General features: G+C 42.8%; 1 protein-coding gene across 9 annotated transcripts in view; it reads right to left on the bottom strand.

Moving 5' to 3' along the window:
* The window catches only part of Ttll5 (tubulin tyrosine ligase like 5), a 316,364-nt gene that overhangs the window by 222,020 nt on the left and 80,979 nt on the right, over nucleotides 1–13,365 (bottom strand). For all 9 annotated transcript variants that reach the window (XM_023702383.1, XM_023702377.1, XM_023702375.1 and 6 more), the window contains 3 exons: nucleotides 9,485–9,586; nucleotides 7,129–7,220; nucleotides 6,068–6,175 (listed from right to left, as the gene is read on the bottom strand). In XM_023702383.1, the coding sequence (XP_023558151.1) occupies nucleotides 6,068–6,175; nucleotides 7,129–7,220; nucleotides 9,485–9,586 (302 nt within the window). The remainder of the gene's footprint in view (nucleotides 1–6,067; nucleotides 6,176–7,128; nucleotides 7,221–9,484; nucleotides 9,587–13,365) is intronic.

The raw sequence follows: 13,365 nt of genomic DNA on the forward strand, positions 1-13,365 counted from the left end.
CACACACACACACCACACACACACTCTCTCTCTCTCAAATAAATAAAAAATAAAAAATAAATTAAAAAAAAAAAAAGAAGTTCAGGGCTGGCCAGATAGCTCAGCAAATTAAAGTGCCTGCTTAGGCAGAGCGCAGCAGCTGGGGTTGAATCCCTCAGGGCTCACTGAGATGGCGACTGATACTGGGCATAGTGATGTGTGCCTGTAATCCCAGCACTTGGGAGGCTGAAAACAGGAGAATCGCTATGAGTCTGATCTACGCAGTGAGATCTTATAGACCCTGTACTAAATACTTAAAAAAAAAAAAAAAAAAAGAAGAAGAAGTTCATAGGAGCTAGAAATATACCTCAGTGTTTTCTTAGGACAAGATAGGCTGGGGAGATAGCTCAGTGGTCTAGCACCTGCCTGGCAAGTGCAAGGACCCATGTTCGATCCTAGGTACCACACGCCATGCCAGTCTCGCCCTGGGTGCACTGAGCCCGCCACCAAGACCAGGTGTGGTGGTGCACACCTGTCATCCCAGCGCTGGGGAGGCTGAAATAGAAGGATTACTATGAGTCTGAGCAGAGTAGAGAGACCCTGCACCAAATACATAAATTAAACAAACAAACAAAAAAAGATCCTCGGTTCAATTTCCAGTATCAAACATAAAAACGAATTTTATATAATAAAGATATATTAAGGAAAAACCTGATTAAAAAATGGCCTAGGAAAGGATAGAGTAAAAAAGATTTGTTAAAGAAACGGCTCAGGTAAGGCGATTATTAAGCATGTCACACCACTAATTTTGGAAATAATCCATCAACTCTCCACAGAAATAAAATCCCAATTGAAATGATTGTCCCCAAGGCAATGGAAAATGCTAAGACTGTCGCCAGTCCTCACTGTCACTGAAATTCTTTTTACCTTGGCTTGGATTTGAGTTGAAAAGCTAAGAAAAGTCTTTACAGCGTAGTCCAGAAGGAGAAACTTTGAAAACACAAGAGCAAGTTACCACAGGAAAATGAACTAAATCAAAAGAAAAGCCCAAAGCCAATTGTTAACCAGTCCAGTAAATCAATATAATATCTGGCTATCAGATATAAAGGTAGACTTGAAAGGACTACCTAGAAGAAGGTGTCTAGGCCAAAGCAGAAAGAGTACCCTTTTCCAGGCCTGATCCGCTAGAAAACTGAAACAGATTTTCCTTGAGATCCAGTTACAGGAGAGCAGAGGAGAACGCAGGATACAGAGGCATGTCACAAGTGGCCAGACTCATCAGAACTTATCTCTATGTGGGTGGAGAAAGGGCCGGAGAGGCCTGCCTCCCTAGCTTGGCTTTGCTATTTATTAGCCTCATGACCTTGGACAACTTACCGCTTCTGAATCTTTTCCCCTTGTCTATGAAACAAGGGTTTTATGATATATGATTGGTAGTAAATACCAACAACATTGTTGAGAATTAAAGGGGAAAACCATGATTGTTTGACAAACAGCAGGTATGCCCCATCCGGCATAAATCACTGCTACAGTAAACTTCGTTTCCAGCCTAAACAGGAGCAAGGGATAAACCAGGAAAGGGTATTATCTTCAGAAGAGAACACTTGGACTTTCCTTATTTTTGGATTGGTATGTTTCCCACTTCCACTCACTCTATAGTCACTTATGGATACCTTCCCTCTGAGAATGTCAGTGGACCCCGCAAAATGGTCACAAACAGAAGCAACAGAGGCAGAGGTCCCGAGCATGGCTGGTCTCAGCAAAATGAGGCCGAGCTTGTTAGTGCCAAAAGTGGCCCCGCAGCTGGTCCACATGGGCCTACGCCACAGAGGATCAGATCATAGCTCATCAACTCACACACAAGGATAAAAGCGCTGTCGCAACAGCATCTTTAGAGAACAGCTAGCATTCTGCGGCTTTGGGCTCTTTTTCTTCAAATAGTCAAAAAGCTGTTCTCATAGTTGTCTTGCAGTGCCAATTTCCTCTGCATATTTAGAGTTGCTAATGAAGCATGTCTTACACACAGCATCACATTTTCACAATCTTGGGCGGCAACAATAATTATATTGTCAAAAATCCGTTTTACTAGAGGAGGCATCAAAAACTGTACGACTGATGCCCTGTGATCAAGATGCTGTGACTGCTAGGAATGATCTTCCTAAGCTCCACTTTTCCGACCTCTCTCATCTGAGCTTTTCCACTCGCTAGCTATAGAACCTGAAAGAGGGATTAATTTCTCAAGGTCTCCATTTCCATATTTGGGCTACTTATTTGCCAAGCTCTGCGCAGATGTACAATCCTATGAAGAAGCATTAAGTAGCTAGGTTTCAGACAGTTTGTGAAAGCTTCTAAGCTCATACATAACTGATGACACAAAGCAGATAGATGAATATATATGTTCATCAACGTACCATCTTGTTTGGGAGAAGCAAACTGTTGATGGCAATGCATTGTTCGAAGATTAACCCATGCCAGGCATGCAGCAGAAACTCAAAAGCAAATTCAATGTGTAAATAAAGGCATGAATGAGATGACTGAAGGGTCCTGGCAACAGAATCTGATATTACAGGTGGTAGGAAGGTAGAAGAAATCACAGGATAGAACCCCTCACATGCCAATGGAATGCTCCTGGCAGAGACTCCTAAGGTGGAAGGTCAGCAACAACAACCAGAGGAACACTGGGAGCCCCATTCCTGTAATACTTGCTTCCCCTAAAACAACCAACGCTCTGTTGAAGCCAAAATCTTCTGGGAAACTCTCAATTCCTGTTTATTCCAACACTAATGCAAAAAAGAAAAAGCTTACTCCCTGTAATTTAAACCTCAAAGGAGGTTAAGAGTTAAGGAGACAAAGAGATTCATAAAATATACTCACGTATACAAAATTGTATCTTCCCAGGGGAGGCTAAGGAAGCACACCAAATCCCAGGGTGGACAGGAAGTGGAATTGGAACCACAAAACCCAGGAAGACAGTCAACAACTTAAAAAACTCCAGATACATTGCGTGGACTACATCTGAACACAAGCAAGATGGGAGAAAGGAGACCCATGCTAGTCCCATGGACCAGTGGGTATTTCTCTGAGTCTGAGGAAGTCACTACCGCTTTCCCACAGCCATAAATTTCATAAATTTGTAAATTTCCAAAAGGCAATCAGGTAATAAAGCAAGACAGAAAAAGACAGAGAAGTTTTCATGATTAAGTGCCTAGAACAAACACTCAGACAAGAGCAAAAAAAATTTACTGTTTTGTTTTATTGGAAACATGGTCTCACTATATAGTTCAGGCTGGCCTTGAACTCACTGTATAGATTAGACTGGCCTTGAACTTGTGGCCATCCTCGTGACTCAGTCTCAGAGCTAGAATCAGAGGTATGTGCCACCACACCTGACTGAGAAATTTACTTTCATATAAGAACCAAGTAGATATAGAAAAGAAACTTTATTATTTTAATCTAAGGAGGTTTTAGAGTTTCATTTCTGTACCCCTACATCTATACTTTAACACACTGCAGTAACTATAAGAGCTCTAGGCCCTAATGGAACCAGATCCATTGGGAAGCCACCTGCCAGGTCATCAAAAGGTGGTTAGAGCAAGCACTGATCATTCATTTGGCAAACATTTCCAAACATCCTCTAAGAGTAAAAGATACTGCTCTGTACTGGGGCCCAAAGTCACTGGAGACCAGACCCTGTCACCGTCTTCAAGAAACTTCCATGCCAGTAGGAGAGATGGGCACATAAATAGCTACCAAATGACATGCAGGGAGAGTTATGGGCAGAGGACTGGAGCTCAAGGATGAAGTCTGACCTTGACCAGTAAGAGTTAGAAAGGAAGTCACCAAAGAAGGGACACCTGGCTTTGTCTCGAAGCATATCAGCCATGTATGAAGTAAAGTAACACAAGAAAAATGGTCCAGACACAGAATAAATAAAGGTGCAAAGGTAAAGGGTTAGAAAAGATCCCTGGGAGTCCAGGTAATGGTGTAACATTAGTTTGTTAGGTAGGAAGGGGGGCATAGAAAATAAACCCAGAGACTCCTGGGCAAGTAGAGTGATGAACAAAGCATCATGCAGCAACGGGAATGAGAAACAAGCTAGCACATCCCAGGAGGAGACAGGACCTCCATGGGAGGCAAAGCTTCCTGGAGGAGGCCAGAGGAGCTGAGCCTCAGCCCAGAAGCCGGTGTACAAGGCTGATGGATGAGTTTTCAAGCTGGAAACAGGAATCAGGCACTTTCTGAGGAACACAGCACGGCCTGCTCATGGGTAGAGTAGAGAATAACTGGATTTTCATGAAAGAAAGATGGGGACATTGGCTCTGAAACAGTCAGCTAGGGTCAGCTCTTTAGAGGCCTTGAAGGCCACAATGGGTTTTGATGACATTATTTAAGCCAAGAGAGACATTTAGGGACTTCTGAAGATATGGACAGCTACATAGCCATTTTTTTCCCCAGTGCTTGGGAGGCTGAAGATAGGAGGATCACTACAAGTCTGATCTATGTAGTGAGACCCTGCAGATCTTGTATTAAATTTAAAAAAAAAAAATGTTATGTCCATTTTAATGTGATATTAAAACATCTTTTTTCCTGTGCCATTTTAGATCTAGCTTTATTTGTATCTTCTATTTAGAGTTTCAACAGTTCTCCTATTTTATACTGCCTCTTAAACACAGACTGTTATGATAAGTCATTAAAACAATCAAGAATTATAATGATTAATTATAAAAATAATAAGACAATTGTTCTCGTTGAGAGCAGCTGGAGGCCCAGACATGTGCCAGGCACTTGGCACGTACCATCTCGTTTGATGTGCATGGTGCTCTTAAGAAGCAGGCACCACCGCAGCTGCCACTTTACAGTTGAGAAAACAGATTAACTTGCAGAAAATCACCAAAGTAGCTGGCAAGGGGTGCACGTGGGTTTCCCCTTGAGGCTGCCTGGCTCTAAAGCCCAAGTTCCTTACCTTCTAAGCAAGCCACACCTCTAGTATCTTTCCTGTGCACACTGCACCACACTATGCTTCAATCTGTCTGTGTCCTGAGTAAATTTTATAAACCAGCCCAGCCCCTGCTGAAAGCCCATGTGAGTTTACAGACAGCCATACTGGTAATTACTAGCAAGTTCCTATGAGCATAAAAAACATGTACAGCGGTCCCTCACTTATGGTGGAGGTTTACGTTCCAGATAACCCCTGCAATAAGTGAAAATCAGAAAAGTAGCAGCGGTATATTTATTTTAGTATTTATATATATTTTAAGGCTTTGAAAGCCCTTCCCACACTTTTAAAACACTTCTAATGTTCTTAACTATTTTCTAAACTTGTGAACCTACATAAGTTTAATAACATACATATATGTTCCTATACACTACCACAAAAAATCCCATGACAGTGAAAAATCTGTGATAAATAATTTAGATTAGTATTTTTTGAAAACCTGCAAAACAGTGAGTCCATGAAAGTTGAACCATGAAATTGCGAGGGACGACCGTATATCCACACTATGGATGCCACAGCCTCAGGTCGCGGGGTCAGTAGGTAACAGCTTTCCTGACTTAGTATTTGAGACCTGCTTATTATTCCCCCTCTATGAAATCAAAAGGTTGGGGTAAAGTACACGAGGAAGAAGGAGGAGAGAGAGAGGGAGGGAGGGAGAAGAAGAAGAAAAGAACCCATTAGAAAGAAGAGTAAACCAAACAAAAGAATCACCAGAAAGTGGGGGAAAGCACATGGAGGTGCCAGCCAGGGCCTCTTGGAGCAGTTCCTCCTCTGGCTGCTAAAGAGCTCTGGAATACATCTGCTAGAGCTGGATTCGTGTGCAGTCTGTTGTGGGCTTTTTCCGCCTGCACTGAGAGACCCACACTTAGGTCTAATCCTGCTTCCTGCATGGAAAGCCAGTTACTCCTCCAGGGGCGGCCAGCGAAGGCTCAGTGCCGGCCTCTCAGCACGCTCCTCGTGTGCTATCCGAGCTGAGAAAGAAGCCGAAGTCTTTCAGGAGCCTCTTGCTCTTGCTCAGCTCTACCCCTCTCTGCCCGGGGGTCTTGTTGCAACCCCGCAAGAGCCTCCTCACAAAGCATCCGCACTCCTTACCGAAGCAACTGCTGCGATGAGGAACAAAGGTCTTACAAGCAGTAGCGATAGCGAGCTCGGCGGAGATTATAGTCTTAATGATGAGGTCTTCCACATGGGCCATCAAAGCTGCAAACAAGAATTTCAAAATGAAGGAGAAGGAAATACTAAAATGCATAAATGAGTAGGACCAGGTCATGATATGATTATGAAAGCATGTGGCCTTGTTCAGAAAGCCTCTGTATCACAGCTCTTGCAATGGGTGCCACAGGGGAAGACAGCCAGAAATAGGTTGATTCAGCTGAGAACAGAGGCTCAGCTCCTAGGAGAAACGACAGAACGGGAATGGAGTGGCCGTCCTTCCTCACTCTTCTCCACCACCTCTGCCACCCCAGACTGAGACACTGCTTCCCAGTCTGCGCAGGGCTCAGCTTTAAGTGCCCATTGTGGTTCTAGGCCCCTTCTCCAACTCAGCACAGGGAGACTAGCTTAGAAAAGTTTGAACTCAGGGCCCATATAGAGCCATACAATTATATAAAAACTGGTTGTCTTTTAGTTAATAGTTCAACATTTGAGAGTAGGGCCAAGGAGATGGCTCAGTACAATAAGCGCTTGCCTGGCAAGCACAAGGATCTGAGTTCAATCCCTAGTCTGCAAAAAAAAAAAGAAAAAAGAAAAACACCCAAACAAAAAGAAACATTTGAGAGGAATAAATTCACTAGGGATTAAAGCAGAAAGTTATGCCTCCAAAACTAGAAACAAGAAGGATTTTTTTTTTTTTTTTTGGCCTGGCTCAGGCTGACTTAATGGCAGGTGTGGTGTGGCATGTGGAGCTGGGGACTGAACCATGGTCCAGCAAGCAGGTGCTTAAACAACTCAGCTAACTGGCAAGCCCCAAATTAAAATAAGAAAAGGTACTTGGAGACTCATGGAAAGCTTTTTCTCCGCTCTCTAAGCCCCAGGAAAAGGGACACCAGGAGCAAAGCCCCCCAATGGGTGTCTCAGCAACACTAATAACTCCTGCAAGAGGCAACAGTTAAGCTGCACAAAAGGACTCTAGAAGGCAAGGGGCTGAAACTCACCAGTTGTGTCTCTGCCTTCCTGTTTCAGGTACCTGAGCATAGCACTCATGCTCCATTTGTTTCCATAATCCTCCACTTCTGGATCATCACAACTAAAAGGAATTAAGGAATCAAGGTCTTACATGTCACTGGGCTGGGCTGCACACACCAGGTTCTTTATAAACAGTCTTCTTTAAGCTTTCCGAAAATCGTTCATCTTGCTAATGTGTTCTTAGCCACTTTTTCTTTAGGTGTCCCTCTCTACCAATTTCTTAAATGAAAATTAAAAGGCATTTCCTTTGCCCTTTTGAAGATGGCAAAGGATAAGAAGGTAAATTCTTTCCTACTCAATTATAAAAGAGTGAAGGAAACAAGAAATGTATACAAATTTTAAAATGATTGCAATAAATGAGTAAACTGGGATATAGGCCTTGCTCTTGAGGTAGACGTCTAGAAACCTAGGCTGGCACTTTCAGACCAGAGCTGACCAGGGCTGAGCTGGTGAGCTAATCTAGTGCAGCACTCTCATTCACTAACTGCAGAGTTGTCCTGGTGTGGGCAGCGTGCTGCCTCCTGTCTGGTGGCAGGTGGAGTCACTGTGGAAGGCAGCGTGCTCTAGAGTGAGGCAGGGGAGGAAGGGCCGTGCTGCCGCTGCCACAAACGCCACTACCAAGTCCTGCAGTCTGCAACCTGGGCTCTGCAGCCGCCCTCTGGAGCCCAGCACCACCGCACCCTCGACACCAGCCACACCTCGGTGCCCCTCCCCCACTGGAGGACGAGGCTCTGCAGCCAACAGGAACCGGTGGTCACAAGCCACTCCATGCAACCTGCACAGCTGCAGCGCTGCCCGGCCCTCCCAGACGCCTCCCTTTCTCTCCTGGACATGCTGGGCACCTATTTTTAGTCTGAGTAGAAAGTGACTGTTTGGGTTTCTTTTCTATTTTTCCACTTTCTGGCAAAATTATTGGGATGAAAGAAAACAGAGCAAGGGGAATATTTCCACACAGCTGGGCTGGTACTCCCTTTCACTGAATTCTTTTCTGAGATGGCTTTATTTTTCTCTTTAATTTTTCTCCTGATCAAACAAAATCTAGAAAATACATAAAAGCACATAAAAGAAAACAAAAATCACCCACCCAGAATCTCACCCTTGTAGTCAAGCACAGTTACAATGTCAGTGCATGTCCTCCTTGTTGTTCTCCTTCCTCAACAAACATAGCTTTTTTTTTTTTTTCTTTTTAATCTTTTTTTGAGACAGGGTCTCACTATGCAATTTGTGCAGGCTGTGAGCTCACTTTGTGCCCCAGGCTGGTCTTGAACTTGCAATGATCCTCCTGCCTCAGCCTCCTAAAAATAGCTTTGGATTTCTATTCAATGAGGAAATTCAGTTACATATACTGTCTCATAATGTGCTTTTACCACCTCTCACAATACAGTAGGAAACATCCTTGCCTCCGAGTCTATGCATACATGATTTATTTCTTAAAGCTAAGTTCCCAGAAATGGAACTTCTGTACCAAGGAGTTCACATATTTTAAGCACATTTTGATATGGTTTCCAAGTACTAACATAACCTCATTTCTTGACTTCTAAAAAGTTCCTCCACAGGCTGGGGACGTAGCTCAGCAGCACAGCGCCTGCCTGGCAAGTGGGAGGTTCCGAGTTCAAGTTCCAGTACCAGAAGAAAAATAGTTCCTCTAGGCAGGGTGGCTTACACCTGCAATCCCAGTGCTTAAGAGGCTGAGACAGGAGGACTGCTGTGAGCACAAGGCCAGCTTGGCCTACACAGTGACTTCAAGGCCAGCCTGAGCTACATTTTTTTGAGACCTGTCTCCAAAAAACAAACAAAACAAGTTCCATATGTCTATTAAATTCCCAGTCTCTAGTGAAGTAAGGGAAGACAATGAGGAAAATAAAATGAAGGCGTATTTTGGAACAGAAAGAGAGTCCTACAATTGCACAAGCAATGGAGAAGCAGCAACAAATATGTTTTAAAACTATTACATGTTAAAAAAAAAATAGATACTGGTCTGTAATCAGGATAGTCAAGGCACTGTAACTTTAAATTTGAATTCTGACAAACATCCTGGATATTTGTTTTTGGTGTAGAAATGAGTGCAATGATAATTATATACATGTAATCTCTTATCTACAGAAAATCTTTTACTTCGTATATTTAATTGGAGAACTCGTATTTTGGCTTCAAATTAAATTTACTAAGAATTTCAAAAAAAAACAAAAAACTATTACATGGCCCTTCAATAAGCGTTCTAGGGCTAGAAACCCAATGTTATGCTGTGGTGAAACGCATGAACTGTCCACATCCATGACCCACCCGAGCCTCACTCCTCTGACGAAGCCCAGACTCAGCCAGTACCTGACATAGTCTCCACTCTTCTTATTCACGCTGTAGTTTGTCAGGTGCATGAACTGGTTTCGAATGTTCTTGGCTCCTTGATCATATCGTACAGTTGCAAACCTGACAGAAGGACAGGGGATAAGTGTCAGGATCAGAGTTTTGAGAAAACAGAAGCTAGCTGGGTGTGGTGGCACAGGCTTGTAATCCCAGCTCTCAGAAGGCTGAGGCAGGGGGACTATCACAAGTTTGAGACTAGCCTTGATTACAAAGTAAGTTCAAGGCTAGTCTGAGCTGCATAGTGAGACCCTGTCTCAAAAGAACAAAAACAACAACAACAAAAAAAAACCAAATAAGAAAGAAAACAGAACCTAGAACTAAAGGATCAGTGAAATAATACTAATATCAATAATAGTAACAATAGCTATGAAGACTGACTTCATTTCCTAATCAGTATTGAATGCATATTAAGTGCTAAAGCCTATGCTAAGCATTTTGTATATAATATCATATATAAATAAGTTCAATCCTTAGAGAAACCCTATGAAGTATGTTACATTATATCTAATTTTTGTTTTGTTTTATTTTTGAGACAGGGTCTTGCTCTGTACTTCAGGCTACCTTTGAACTCATTACATAGCCCAAGCTGGCCTCAAACTTGGTGGTAATCCTCTTGTCTCAGCCTCCCAAGAGCTGGGATTACACAAGTATGCCACTACCCTGTCCTATATTTAATTTTAAAATAGATTCACCAACTCAGTATGATCCAGAAAGATTAGGTAACTTGCACTGCAAGATGACACAGACTTTAAAACCCCTGATCTTATCCCTATGGGATGCTGCTTCTCTGAAACAGAACTCTACATCAACAGGAAGGATGAAAAGTTGCAAGTATGGTCATTAACAACCCTGAGAAGTGTGTGTTGGACATTAGGGATAACTGGGCATTAGCTAGTTAAGAAACACTGAAGGTTGTGCTGCTGCTACTTTTTCACCATTCTCAATTGATGAATATTTCTACGTACTATTTTCTCCCAATGTTAAGTTCTTTCCTTGGGATAGATTCCCAGAGGGGGCATTACCAAAGAATACATAGACCTTTCAGGTTTTCATTATCTAGTGACAAAATGGTTTTCCAAAATGTCCATTTATGTTGCCACCACCAAGGGGAAGTGTGCCCAGCTTGCCAGGAGTGGGTATTATGGCAAGGCTAGATGTTTGCTGATTTGATAGCACAAAGGCGTTGTACTTTAGTTCCCATTCCTGGATTTCTAGCTCAGCTGAGTATCTCTTCACATTCAGTGGTTGTATTTCCTCTTTTGCGGGTTGTCAATGTCCTTTGTTCTACCTACTGAGGTCTGATTTAAGGACACTAACCTGGAAAAAGAAAAAGAAACCCTGAGTGTCCACACAGAGCCTAGTATTATGGGGAACTCTATGGGGAAAATTAAGAAAAAGATAAAAAGAACAATATGGCAGTACAGACTCAGAACTCATACCCATGGAAAGAATACACCTGATCTATATATAATTTACCAAGAACAATAATGGTCACATTAACAGCAAACAAAGCAGAACAGCATGAATTACAGGCACAACACAAAGGACTAATTCCTGAATTTGGAATGAAGGTACAAAACAGACGGATTAAACATGGAGTCCAGTGAAAAACAGGACAGTAATCTGATATCCTGGACTCTTGTCTAAAGAAGACCAAGCATAAAATATATGCGCTTCTGAGGGCAGTAAGCAGGGAAAGAGAAAACTTTCCAGTGATGTTCAGTATCAACAAAAGGTCACTCAGGGCATTTGGGTACGGTAAATATCAAACCCTGTTTACATATCACCCTTCCCTATCGTGGCTTTCCCAAGAGACAGATCCAAGTGTGTGAAAAAAACCTGGAAGGCCACAACTTTATTTTCAAATGATTTACAAATTATTTACATATGGTTATCCAGACTATGAAGTCAACATGCATTCTTACCACATTAAAGGTCAGCATTTAAAATTTTTCCTCTTCTCCATTTCTTCTCAGCCACCCACTATCTCCACTCCCCAATTCCCTGTACCAGAAATACACAAGAGCCAAAAGCATAGTAGTGGGAAAAAACAAAACACCAGCTAAACTCAAAACACTAAAACAAACACGAGGCTGGGAAAAGGGTGTGGATGATGGGAAAACCTTGCTGGGCATGTAAGGCTGAGGGACAAAAGTCTGACAAGCACTGTCTGCACTGAGGAAGGAACTCAGATTTTCAACAGACTTCCAGGAATCATGTCACTCACTGGCTAAGCCTCGCCTTTACCTCTAACCTTCTTCCTACAGTGACTCTCGAAGTAGATGGAAGACAGTTGCTCTGAATTCCTGTGAGACGCAAAGGCCAGTCCCCTCAGCTAGATATTACCTCAAAGTATCACACCTCCTGCTGTGCTCCGAAAGAATGATGGTGGGTGTGAGGGAGGGGAAGGTCCGCTTCAGAGAAGAGGCTTCTCATCTCTGCTTTGAGCACCCGATCTAAGTTGGTTAATGTAAAATGTCTGCCAAGCCCCCACAGTTGGGCAAATCTGATATCCAACACATTTATCATTCCTATGCTCCTTTCCACAAAAGCAAAACACTTGTACGAAGTTGTTGTTGTTCTTCTTCTTCTCCTCCCTCCCCCTTCCTTCCCCTCCTCCTCTTCCCCACCCTCCCTTTCCTGGGTCATTATATTCTGACCTTAAGCAAGGACAAGGTTGCTAAGGACAAAGTATGGGCTTCTTTCTACAGGGACTAATAAGCAGTAAGCAGCAAGAGATAGAAGAAAACCAAAAAACAAAACCCTTTGAATTAATGGGAAAATTCTCCTAGGGCAAAAGCTCTGCACTCTGTACTTTACTTTGCCCAATAGACTATGCAAAAGACCACGGGGGAGCAAGGGAAGAAGAGTATGTCATCATCTCTCTTCCTAACCCAGCTAGATCATGCAGCTCCTGTGAAAACCTGTATTCAGCAGATGGTATTTATTCTCTGATCACCAGTCCAGACCAGAAGTCACACTAGTCTTACATCCAGCCTACTAATCAAGTTCTGATTACCTGATTAATCCATAACAAAGGTTTTCTGTTGTGGTTTTTTTTTTTTTTTTTCTTTTTAAAATTTGAATTATTTGACCCACATTGCTTCCTGCAGCGAAGTGGCAGTCCAGCCCCATGAAGCTTGGAAGATGGTGGAGAAGTGGGAAGGGTGCTATGAGGCAGTGCTACAGGCTGCCTAAGCAAGGGTCTAAGTCCACAGAAGGTGGGCATCTGAGTGGAGGGTGCTAAATAAAAGTGTTGAAGATAATGGAAGACAGATTTCTCACTACTGCAGCAAACAGTTTAAAATATGGAAAGACAAAAGGCTAGAATGTAGTTTTGAACTAGACTTGGAAATACTAATATGGAGTACTTTTCAATGCAGAGATAAGCACAGAAATACAGATGCAAGTGTCTATGTACATACATTTCCCAGCTTATGCAGAGCAACAGCTACCCAGCATCCAAACCTTGATTTCTAAATACTATTTTTCATGACAAAGCAACCAGTGCTCCCTGGATATATGACTTCACTGCAGGGCCAGGTAAGAGAAAAGAACAAGATAACCTCAAACACTTTGTGCTCAAAGAATGATGAGACACGTCAAAAAGACACAAAAGTGGGCAGGTGGTGCACCCGTATAATCCCTGCATTTAGAAGGCTGAGGAAGGAGGATTGCTGTGAGATCAAGGCCAGCCCGGGTTGCACAGTAAATTCAAGGTTCAAAGCCAACCTGAACTACATGTTGAGACCCTTTTTTAATAACCCCCAAAAGAGGGAGCCTGGGCCTAGCTCAGTCCTTTAAATGGCTGCTTGCACAAAGCTGTCAGCCTCAGGTGGCTG

This window comes from Octodon degus, unplaced genomic scaffold, assembly GCF_000260255.1.
Source record: "Octodon degus isolate 3935 unplaced genomic scaffold, OctDeg1.0 scaffold00007, whole genome shotgun sequence".
In the NCBI taxonomy this organism is placed as follows: domain Eukaryota; kingdom Metazoa; phylum Chordata; class Mammalia; order Rodentia; family Octodontidae; genus Octodon; species Octodon degus.